General features: G+C 50.2%; 1 protein-coding gene across 7 annotated transcripts in view; it reads right to left on the reverse strand.

Annotated features, from left to right (window-relative positions):
• nf1b (neurofibromin 1b) overlaps positions 1-12,397 on the reverse strand; it is a 113,995-nt gene that overhangs the window by 90,514 nt on the left and 11,084 nt on the right. For all 7 annotated transcript variants that reach the window (XM_035432636.1, XM_035432639.1, XM_035432640.1 and 4 more), the window contains exons 2-6: positions 8,838-8,981; positions 7,312-7,395; positions 4,955-5,145; positions 847-953; positions 594-661 (exon numbers count right to left, since the gene is read on the reverse strand). In XM_035432636.1, the coding sequence (XP_035288527.1) occupies positions 594-661; positions 847-953; positions 4,955-5,145; positions 7,312-7,395; positions 8,838-8,981 (594 nt within the window). The remainder of the gene's footprint in view (positions 1-593; positions 662-846; positions 954-4,954; positions 5,146-7,311; positions 7,396-8,837; positions 8,982-12,397) is intronic.

Genomic DNA, 12,397 nt, shown 5'->3' on the forward strand with positions numbered 1-12,397 from the left:
AACCCTTCCTAACAATTGGGACAATGACATATTTTTTTTCTTGATTTTGGCTCTGTACTCCACAATTTTAGATTTAGGTGAACCATGTGAAAATTGTTTGATTACAAATCTAAAATTGTGGAGAACAGAGCTAAATGAAGAACAAAAAAAAGTATTTGCCCCAAACATTAAGGAGGGTAAATCAAACACTTTTAGAACACAGTTTTCTTTAGCAAGGCTTTTTGATGATACCATTTCAAGTTTTTTATCCAGGTCTACATTTGGCTTAAGTGATAATAAGAAGCTTGCTCAGGCATAATTCCATATTCAGAAATGTACGGTTGTAATTCTTCAGATTTGTATACAAATATATCTAACAGGTTTGACTATGTTGAGTGTCCCATTATAGAACACTGAGAAACAAAATGCCTGCGCAATAATACTTAATATTCAGACTCAAGGAGAGATAGTCAAATATAAAACATACTGCTGGATCAATATTTTAATGAGATTCCCAGGCACAATATTGCAACAGAGCAGCCTGAGTGAACAGCATTACTAAAAATGGACACCAGGTGGCAGCAGTGAGTCCTGAGAGACTCGTGGAAACGGACCTTTTCCAAACTGTTGATGACGCTGAGCTGTGCTGGCTTCTTCAGTGCTTTGAATTTAAAGACCGTTTCTGGAGGGGACAGAGAGAGAAAGAGAGTAATCTCAAATATATAAAACAATCAATCAATCTACATCAGCTCAATGTGAAATATTAAAAACTACTTTCGATCATTGTATGAAATAGTAAAAACAGTTTCGGTTTGCAGATTGTCAGACTGAGATCGTAGCTGGGCTCCAGTCGCGGGCGGCGCGTACCCTGGAGCAGCCTCTTCAGCTTGGCACAGTCCACGTTGATGTACTGTATGAGCTCGATGTCGTGCACGTCCACCGTGTCCTCCGAGCAGACCGTGAGCTCCTGCAACCTACAGGAGACAAGGGGGGGGGGGGGGGGGGGGGGTTGGGGGGGGTCAGAGCTTCACAGACAACAAGGGACCTGGAAATGCCCTCTCTCAGACTGAGCTACAGCAAGGTCCCAAGCAGCATAGCAAGCAGACTGCTGCACCAGAAACCTGTATCCACAGACTGCAGTTTCACATGCAACTTTCTAAATAAATAAAATAAATTTTTTTTTTAAAAAGCAACAAAAAAAATTATACATTTTTTTAAGTATAATTAATGATACTGTTCCATTTTCCTCTTCATATTTCATATGGATATTCTCTCTCTCTCTCTCTCTCTCATACACACACACACACACGCAAGCACGCACGCACGCACACAAACACACGCACACACGCGCACACACACACACACACACACACGCACAGGCATTCACATCACCGCATCAAAATGTAATCAGCGTGGCTGGCGGTACACTGTGTGAAATCTGTGCGATATCTGGGTTCAGATCCATACGACTGAGATTTTGCAATAAGTCAAGTGACAGGTATTTGGCATTTTCCCCCTCAAAGCATCTGACATTTTAAACGGCAAGCAATGCCCCGTGCGCCCCATCGCTGTCGCGCCGAACAGATTAACAAGATGTTCCGGCTAGCCTATGTTTCTGAGAATGGAAGTCACACAGACCCTCTCCCGCCCCCCTACCACCTGTGTAACAGCACGGGTTCGAACAGCATGTAGTGTTTTCGGCTACATCGTGAGAATAGTTCTCCAGCTGCGTGCGTTGGGAACCACAGAACGCAACATCATCTCAAGTTCGCTTTTTTTTAATTTCGTAACTTCCAACGCAAATTCCAGGGGCGACTGCAACTGTATTAAACAATGACATCGACCCGCACCGCGGAGGAAGACCGCTCCCCTTCGGCGCGCTACTGCCGGGGGGGGGGGGGGGGGGGGCAGGTTGGACGAATGAGCAATCCTCTAACAGCTAAAAGGGAAGCTGGGGAGAGATCTCCGTGATGATCAAAGTGAATTCTCGCTGTCCCACAGGCCCCCACTCATGTTTTAATAAGTAGCCACCTCTTAACTTCCCCGCTTGTTTGCTTCAGACATTCGGTCATCCGCTGGCCCACATGGTGGGTTAATGTGCAAAGACATCTACGCACGCAGGTGTAACACGAACGCGCGCACGGACACACAAACACGTACACGTTCACTTAAACAAACGCACACTCACGCACTCTTACACAAACACACACACATCACTCTCTCTCTCTCCTGAAACCCAAACTGAGCGCCAGTACAGGGAGGAAACGTACACTCTCTCCTGCTAGCAAATAATTAATAAACCCCTCATACTGATGGTTAATGGATACATATCAGATGTTCCCCCAGCATCTCCACCATCATCACCCAGCTGGGGACACACCCAATATCACTCATGCACACACACACACACACTCACACACACATGCACACATACACACACATACACACACGCACTCACGCACACACACACACACTCACGCACACACACATGCACTCATGCACGCACACACACACACATGCACACACACACACACGCACTCACGCACACATGCACGCACACACCCTGATACAGTAACACACAAACACGTGCCAATAGTACTACAAGACGTGCACAGCACATACACAGACACATAGAAATACAGACACACACACACACACACATAAATTCAGACACATATAAATACACAAACACGATGGGACAAGAAACAAAGACACACATACAGAAATACAGACAAAGAGACACAAAAATACACTCACACAGACACACAAATACAGACATACACATATAAATATACACACGTACACAAATACAGACACACACACACACATAATACACATACACACACTCACACAAACAAATACAGACACACACACACATATAAATAAATACAGACACATAAATACACATACACAGTTCGGCAAGAAACAAAGACACACACGCACAGAAATATAGACAAACACACACACATACACAGATACAAACACACACATAAAAATACACACATAAACACACACGCACACACACATACACAGACACAAACACACATAAAAATACACACATAAACACACACACACAAACACACACACGCACACGCATGCACAAACACACACACACACACACACACACACAGAGGGCTTGTGCAGGAGGCTCTCTCAGTGAAACCCTACTCCCCGAGCCGCACACAAAGCCCTTCTTTATGGGAGCTGCGGAGGGAGCGGAGAGCCCCGCCCCGCTCGGCCCCGCCCCGCCTCCCTCAAGCCCACGGCGCTCCACGCTGCAGCAGCAGGAAGTGAGGGAGGGAGGGTGGGTGGGGTCAGGGGTCAACAATGTAGATCCCGTCAGCTTGACCCCAGACATATAATACTGACGGGCAAAGCAAGGTTTCAGTCAGTGTGACGACCTGCACACACACACACACACACACACACACACACACACACACACACAGACGCAGGGCAGAGCCCCACCCCTGCAGCCCGCCCCCTGACCCTGAGGATGCCAGCGCACGCCCACCCTCCCGCACCACGGAACCTGGTCCCCAGAGGGCCTAAGAAGCCCCTTCTGATGGGGCGGGGCCGAGGGGGCGGGGCCGAAAGCACCCATAATTCAGAGCGCCATCGGGGTGCGCTGATGGAGACAGCGGCTCCAGGAACGCGGTCAGGCTGAGATTTGGGCCCGCGCCGAGGGAAAAGCCTCCGGACGCAAGGTCACCGATGCCAGGAGCAGGCTCACACTCAGGCCCAATACACTGCGCCACTACAGAGTGTGATCTGAGAGCCTGCGCAGCACTGTGTGTGGATGCTGAGAGACTGTGCAGCACTGTGTGTGGATGCTGAGAGACTGCGCAGCACTGTGTGTGGATGCTTAGAGCCTGTGCAGCACTGTGTGTGGATACTCAGAGCCTGTGCAGACAGCACTGTGTGTGGATACTGAGAGACTGCGCAGCTCTGCGTGTGGATAATGAGAGCCTGTGCAGACAGCACTGTGTGTGGATACTGAGAGACTGTGCAGCACTGTGTGTGGATACTCAGAGACTGCGCAGCTCTGCGTGTGGATACTGAGAGCCTGTGCAGACAGCACTGTGTGTGGATACTGAGAGACTGCCATAACTAGACAGGAGTCCATAACTAGACTCACGAAGCCTGACCTCATGCCTTTTCCACTGGGGCATGCATGTAGGGCTGGGCGATATATCGCAGTGATAATTATCGCGTGCAATAACGGTCGTCGCCACCGTGTGGCGTACCGCCTTTCTTTTTGTCTTTTTCTCTTTAATTGTACCTGACGCGATAGCAAACAACCACGCTTTTGGAGGCCGCGTGAAACGCTATCCGGAAAAAAAAAAAACGTCACCTATTGCTTGACCGTAAGACAGCCAGCAAGGCCTTGTAGCAGCTTCCGCGCGATTGGCAGAAACACATCACGTGACCACACGAAAGCTGTGCGACCTTGCTGCTGATTGGCTGTCTTGGCTGTCGACACCCAGTAGGTAACAGCGGTTACGTTTTTCTCCGGAAGCATTTTACACAGCCTCTTTAGCCGTTTAGTTACGCTTCAGGTGTAATTAAAAAGAAGAAGACAAAAGAAAGGTGGGTGGTACGCCACACGGTGGCGACGACCGTTACTGCACGCGACAATTATCACTGCGATACATCGCCCAGCCCATCCATGATCTTTCGTGCACTGCTAACGTGGGGACGGGATTAAGCTGGCGTCGGTTGGGCGGGCGGGCGGGGGTCGGTTGGGCGGGTGTCGGTTGGGAGGGCGGGCGGGCGGATGTCAGTTGGGCGGGCGGGTTGGTTGTCGGTTGGGAGGGTGGGCGGGTGGGTGTCGGTTGGGCGGGCGGGTGGGTGTCGGTTGGGAGGGCGGGCGGGGGTCGGTTGGGCGGGTGTCGGTTGGGCAGGTGGGCGGGGGTCGGTTGGGCGGGCTGGTGTCAGTTGGGCGGGCGGGGGTCGGGCGGGCGGGGCGCGGTACCTGGTGGAGATGCGGCTGAAGACGGCGCTGAAGTTGTTGCAGCTGAGGGAGAAGAGGACGCCGGACGCGGAGGCACGCAGCTCGGCCGCGTGCTGGTTCCCCTCGCGGTACGTGTGGATGAAGTGGCAGATCTCCGGCAGCAGCTGCTTCACCAGCATGGTCTCGTCCAGCCGCATGCAGTCCTTGGGTTGCTGTGGGTGGAGGGGCGGGGGGGAGGAGGGGGGGGGGGGGGTCAGTCAGAGACCAATCGGGGTCGATCGGCTACTCGCCCCATGTCCTCCCCCCGCCGTTGCTGTATCGGTTTAGGAAGAGGGCGGGGCTGGCGCTCCGGCCTGGAGACCAGGGGCCCGTGAACGACGACAGAAAAGAATCAGGTAAACAGTCACAAGGCACACAGGAATGCAGAGAACAAACTGAGAAGGCCGGGAACTGAAATAAGGCAAATTAAGCCATAATCCCATTCGGGTTCTGTAGTACTGTTAGCTATTGAACGCGGTGGTTATGGAATTTACAGAGGAGCGAGAACAAGGCCTGGCAGAATCACACAAGTAGTCTCCTTTGGACCTTTCACCTCAACAGAACATGAAAAAATGATACTTTTCCCAAACGAAACAGACTAATGAGGCCATGCATTGTAACGCGTTACAATAACATGCCTTACTGAGGAAGTTTAGCAATATTTTCACCCTACACATTAAACTAAACACAATGACATTTCAGCAACACTTAAAATAAACGACGACAAGTAAATCCAACGAGTCTCAAAATCAATGATTCATTCCATTTCGTGAAACTGGTCATTCATTCTACACATGACGTGACGCTCGACAGTTTTTCCGATTGCCGCTTTGCCGCTAACGCGTTTAGCTCCTTCTAGAACGCGGGAGCTTCGCTTTCAAGTAGCGCGGGAAGCACGCGGCGCGGCTCAGCTCTGAGAGGTCTGAGCTTAGCTCATCTCCATAAAGATAACAGACCCGTGGCCGCCGCCAAAGACGTTTTTAAACAGTGTCCAAGCCAGGAAATGCATAACGTGGAGCATGATCAGGACCACAACTGCAGTGCAAGGTTCTTCCCTGCCAACGAAACTCCCCCCCCCCCCCCCGAACCACGTAAAACCAGACGGGGAAGCTGGTATTCTGCAGCGGGGTACCTTACAGAGCATGCCCGTTTTATCCCAGATTTGTGGAAACGGAGACGGAGGTCACACACAAACACCACTGTCCCGACAGAACTCGAGGCATTACTGAGGCATACGCATTTGGAGACACGTTTCTTGTCGATCCCTGAAAATGGCAGGAGTCGTTGCGGACATGATCCGCTGGTGTGAAAGCGCTTACAAATGAATATCATGCACTCGCTCAGCAGATACACAGCGCAGACAAAACGATAAACCACCAGGGTGCCAAAACTTTCAACTAAGTTGCAGGCACTCAACAAACAAATTTCAAACAAGTTTCTATCAAACAACCCACATATTTCTACAGGTTGTCAGGATTTTTGATCAGATTGAGGTCAGAGAGCCAATATTGTTTGTTGTAACTTGGCCTCATTGTGACATCAATGCATTTAATAGCAGGCCTAGATTTTGCAATTTAATTAATGACTAAAAATGTTTTTTTTGTTGAGATATTATGAAATATAATTTGTTGATTGATGAAACAGGGGGCTTAAACATCAATTCATTACTTGGAACCACAGCCTTTTCCTGTAATGAACTGTCACAGAAAATAATTTCACCAAAATAAGGAAGAAAAGACAAGAAAACGACAAGTTTTTGCAGATTGGCCGGTACAGAGAGCAGCTGGCGTCCATCTGAAAGCAAAGCGGTAATGAAAAATCTATACAGGAAACTCCGGGCAATCCCATTGGAGGCTGTGAAAATGCAAACTCAAGACACGGAAACACCTGCAAAAGTAATCTTGTGTAGAGGGCGGGAGAGCTGCACCTCTCTCTGGGGGGGGGGGGGGGGGGGGAGGAGGCTGCGAGTGCTTAATCAGAGGTCTGGGCTGGGTGAGTGTGTTTTTTTTTTGGGGGTGGGGGGGGGTGGGGTGGAAAGCCTCCTGACTTGCAGCCAGAGACTGTTTCAGGGGCTAAACATGAAGGAGGATGCCACCTTTTCATAAAGTACTTCCCATACATGTCCAGCACCCAAAATACACAGCTTGCAGGACAGGATCTAATTGCATAGGTACACATAAACGAACACACTGGGGGGGGGGGGGGGGGGGGGGGGGGGGGTCAGAATTACAGAGATATAGGCAGGGACAGAATGCCAGACAGACAGAGACAGAAAAACAGGAAGATGGAAGATAAAAGACAGACAGACAGACAGACAGAAAGACTGTGAAGTCACTCACCCCTGCCAGGCACTTCTCCAGTGTGTCCAAGATGATGAGCTGAGAGAGATACAGGTTTTTCTCTGCGGCTTCCCCAAATATTCTCTGAAATAGAGAGACAGACAGACAGACAGGTGAAGTCTGTGCAGATCCGCAGAGAGAGAAAGAGAGAGAAAACGAGAGGCAGAGAGAAAGGGACAGGTGAAGTCTGTGCAGGTCCGCAGAGAGAGAGAGAGAGCGAGAGACAGAGAGAGAGAGAAAGAGAGAGAGAGAGAGAGAGAGAGAGGTGAAGTCTGTGCAGGTCGGCAGAGAGAGAGAGAGGTGAAGTCTGTGCAGGTCCGCAGAGAGAGAGAGAGAGAGAGAGAGAGAGAGAGAGAGAGAGAGAGAGAGAGAGACAGGTGAAGTCTGTGCAGGTCCGCAGAGAGAGAGAGAGAGAGAGAGAGAGAGAGAGGTGAAGTCTGTGCAGGTCGGCAGAGAGAGAGAGAGGTGAAGTCTGTGCAGGTCCACAGAGAGAGAAAGAGAAAAAAAAAAAAGAGACATGACAGAGGGACTTGGTGATGAGGTGCCACCATTAATGTGGGCATGGTCATGAGGTGCCACTGTCAGAAGTGGCATCAGTGACATCATCAATCTGCTGCCCGTACACCAGGTAGAGCGTCGCCTGCAGGGCACGCTGCCAGCGGGGGGCTGCCATGCCGGATTGCGCCCACAGAGAGTGCCCACTTCACCGGCGCGAGGAGAGTCACTCTCTCCACTCTGCCCGCGGCGGAGCAACGGGCACCGCCCGTGTGCCCAGCCCACCGCTGCCTAACGGCGCACTCACTCGCTAAATTATTATCAACCAAAAATAACCGCCCAGTTGGCATAAATTTGGGCTTTTGATTACTACACTATCAGAAGCTCGTCACACAAAGAAACGTTTCCACTGGCCCTGGCTAGCCTGTGCTAACAGTGGATGGATGTGAGCGCTGAGACCCGTGCAGCAGCACTGAGACCCGTGCAGCAGCGCTGAGTGACAGCGCATGGAGAGCAGTGGTGGCTAATTCAGCGGAGTAAAGCAGGCCATTAGCATACAGCAGTGCTGCTTGACTCCGGGGCCCCCACCGCTGCCAGCCTGCAGCGCACGGCGCACCCTAAATCCGCAGAAGCGCGCCGTCCACACGCAATGAGCCTGCTGGGCTCACGGAACCAGCTGTGCTGAGGGCGGGGAACTACGAATCCCACAACCCTCTGCTGAGCCTCAAGGGCCATGAGACGTCCAGGAGCTGGTCGAGTCCCGTTCAATAGCCAAAAAAAAAAACAAGACTAATATCTATCCAGCAGTTTAATGTAAAACAAGACCGGGTCAAAACCTAGTATATGGCTGGACCTAACACACGTGATCCGGCCGACCAATGGTGTGACTTCATAACTAGGCCGACCAATGGTGTCACTTCATCGCTCGCTCACTCAGTCAGTCAGTCACAGACATTTGCGTTTTTAGGGCTGGCCCCGCCAAAAAACACAAAAGCAGGTGGTTGGGCCCCTCGGGGCCGTGGTGCTCTCACCATGTTGTTCACATTCTTCAGGATGTTGGTGAGGCCGCTGATCACCAGAGAGAACTTGTACTTGGAGATGTTGATCAGACATTCCTTGTTGTGCTCTGTGCTGACTTTGGTGTGGGTGCTCTGCTGTCCAGTTTTGACCGGAAGCTGGAAATCGAAGGAGGAGAGAAACAGGGTCATTCATCGCACCGAAAGCACACAGAAAGCAACACAGTCAAAACACAGAACTGTAACAACGTGGCTTTAACGGACGAATCTGGCACGTAAAAGCCGTTTGGAGCCGATTTTAAAATGACCCCCTCCGCACTCCGCGCTTTTCAAAGGATGTGCATGCGAGTGCGGAGATGGAACAGCCCGACTACAGCTCACAAGCTCACTACATTTGGTAAATGGTAAATGGACTGCATTTATATAGCGCTTTTTATCCAAAGCGCTTTACAATTGATGCCTCTCATTCACCCATTCACACACACACTCGCCAATGGTGAAAGGCTGCCATGCAAGGTACCAATCAGCTTGTAGGGAGAAATTAGGGTTTAGGTGTCTTGCTCAGGGACACTTCGACACGCCCAGGGCGGGGGATCGAACCGGCAACCCTCCAACTGCCAGACAAACCTCCTGAGCTATGTCGCCCCCCATTTGGGATATGTCTGACATCTGTCAGACCTGCATACCTCTAGATCAGTGTTAAGCCTGAATGACTTGGTCTGTATTTTGTTGCCAAACACCATGCAGACCGAGATTCTCTTGACCCTGTGGGACCAGTACAGGTGCCACTAAGAGAGCCAGGTTTTTTCATTTGATCTGCAACCACCAATCAGGAACACTCTTATATTCCCTGATAATTTGCCATATCACGGGTAGCAAGGATATTAATATTTCAACTTATCAGCTATCAGCATAAATAGATTTCAGAGACACAACGAAGCAGGACTCAGTTTTCACTATAGATACACTTGTGATATTTTGGCCAAATATGTTAGCCTGGCTTGTGTTTCTATGCAAACTTCTACGATAGACGCAAGCATTTTAACATCACAAAAGGTAAGCTTACTCATAAACCTAACTTAGCCTAGATCATCAAACCACCAGATGTAGGCCTACTTCATGGGGGATAAAAATCATTCGCCATACCGTAACTTTTCCAGAGATCACATCCAAGCTCACCACCACCCTTTTACACCATCAAAGTATACGGATTTGAATGGGTATTTAACCTTTACGTACTCTATAGCACTTTTAGAGAGCCAGACTGCAATGCAGACTGTCATGGCCTGTGCTGGTTAGAGACTACAGAGTAAGCATATTTAATACTCTCAGTTTTCTTTTTTTTTTTTTGGGAACAATTTCCCATTTTCCTACTCTTCGGAATAATCGAGCACAAAATCTACGTGACACAGGCTATAACATCTGAGATCTTCAATGAAGGCTGTTAAAATGCAGGCTACACACGGGGGCCTTAGTAAATAAGATTATGCGCACGCAGAGGACGCTGGCAGCGCACTGCTTCACTGGGCAGGGTTGTGTGTGGCCAGAGACCGTGACAGCTTTACGCCCGAGACAGGGGCCATGAGACGAAAGGAGGGAATTCTGGGAAGATGCAATGACATGTGAAGAATGCGCGTGGCCGCCGCACTTAGCGTGGCCTTAAGACGCAGGGGGCAACACAGCCGCACGAGCCGCTCCGATCTGAAGCCATGAAAAAAAGCAGGACCTAGGCTACGGAACGGTTTGAAAGTGCCGATCCTTCGTTTTTTCCAGATTTTGGCGGATTCGGGCGACGTCCGTGGCGGCTTGCCGGGGGACAAAAGTCCGTTTTCACACTCAAAAATACCGGAATTCCATTCAAAACGGAGCTATTACTAGGAACACTTCGAGGGCTTGTTTTTCTCAGAAGACAACCCTGCGGTAGTGTATTTTGGAGAAAGAAGACTGCCTAGAGACGACCAACAACGTGTCATCTGACAGAAATATTGAGCAACATATCAAGCCTCATTTTTTAGCAATTTTAAACACCCAGCAACACCAGTGGAAAAACAGCATATAGAGAAGAAATTTCATAAAGAAAACACATTAATTGATATTGCCACAAATATGCCAGCATGACAAGGTATCAAATATGGCATTTTTTAATATGGAAAAATTGTGGATTGCCACTTTAAGGGCCATAATGCTGAGCAGTCTCTTTATAAAAGCTCATTTAATTGACACTTCACTGTACTAGCACTCAGCATAGAGTTCAGTTAAGTCTGTACAGCCAACATAAGGACAAAATAAAAAACCAGAATAAATCATTGCCCAGGTGCTGCCAACAAAGAGCCAGCACAAACACAAAATCATAAATGTTTAGCCACTTGAACCTCTCAGCTGCCAATCAAATTTTGAACACTGCAAGAGAAAGCTCAAAACTCTGGAACCAAAGAAAGTGTGAAGGGGAGGTGGGGGGGGGGGGGGATCTGTAGGACTTTGACCTCAGGCTGACTTAGTCTAAGTTGTGCCCCATCTAATTTCACAAGGCAATTAACAAAAATGATAAAATGAATAGTTCTTGTCCTGGATACTGATTCGCCAACGCATCCTTCCAGTCAAGCTAAAATGGACGACATACACTGTTAAAGTCCTACCCACTCAGACCCGCCTCACCTGTCTGTACTCAGACTAGCCTCACCTGTCTGTACTCAGACCCGCCACACCTGTCTGTACTCAGACCCGCCTCACCTGTCTGTACTCAGACCCGCCTCACCTGTCTGTACTCAGACTAGCCTCATCTGTCTGTACTCACTCACCTCACCTGTCTGTACTCAGACCCACCTCACCTGTCTGTACTCAGACCTCACCTGTCTGTACTCAGACCCACCTCACCTGTCTGTACTCAGACCTCACCTGTCTGTACTCAGACCCGCCTCACCTGTCTGTACTCAGACCCGCCACACCTGTCTGTACTCAGACCCGCCTCACCTGTCTGTACTCAGACCCACCTCACCTGGGACAGACCTTTCTGTTCCCTTCAGCTTCACCTGGGGTCCCAGAGAACCACCAGAGCTCCAAGGCCAAAGCGGGACCACTCAAACGCGGGAGCTGGGACGCGGGTCGGGGGGGGGGGGAGCAAGCTGGGTCCCCCCTGCCCGGGGTCCGCCGTGCGAAGGAAGGGACGCGACAGGCCCTACCCTTACGGGACGGGGGGCGCCCCCTGGTGGCCCCGGGGAGAGGGCGTGTGTGTGCCTGGCTCTGGAAATGAGAGTCCCGAGGCTGGGCGGAGTCAGGCGTGTGAACTCACGGCACCCCCGGCGCACACACAGCCCGGCTTGTTGACATCCATATTAATGCCGGGCGGGCAGACACAGGGCACTTTGTTTCACGGGCCTGGTTTTAAATTCCTCAAAGGTCACAGACCAATCTCTTCCCTTATGTGCACTCTGCCCATTGTACACGCAAAGGAGGAAGAGACAGGAGCACACATCCCATACGCATTACACAAGAGACAGGAGCACACATCCCATACGCATTACACAAGAGACAGGAGCACACATCCCATACGCATTACACAAGAGACAGGAGCACAC

The sequence above is a fragment of the Anguilla anguilla genome, chromosome 9 (assembly GCF_013347855.1).
Source record: "Anguilla anguilla isolate fAngAng1 chromosome 9, fAngAng1.pri, whole genome shotgun sequence".
NCBI classification, from domain to species: domain Eukaryota; kingdom Metazoa; phylum Chordata; class Actinopteri; order Anguilliformes; family Anguillidae; genus Anguilla; species Anguilla anguilla.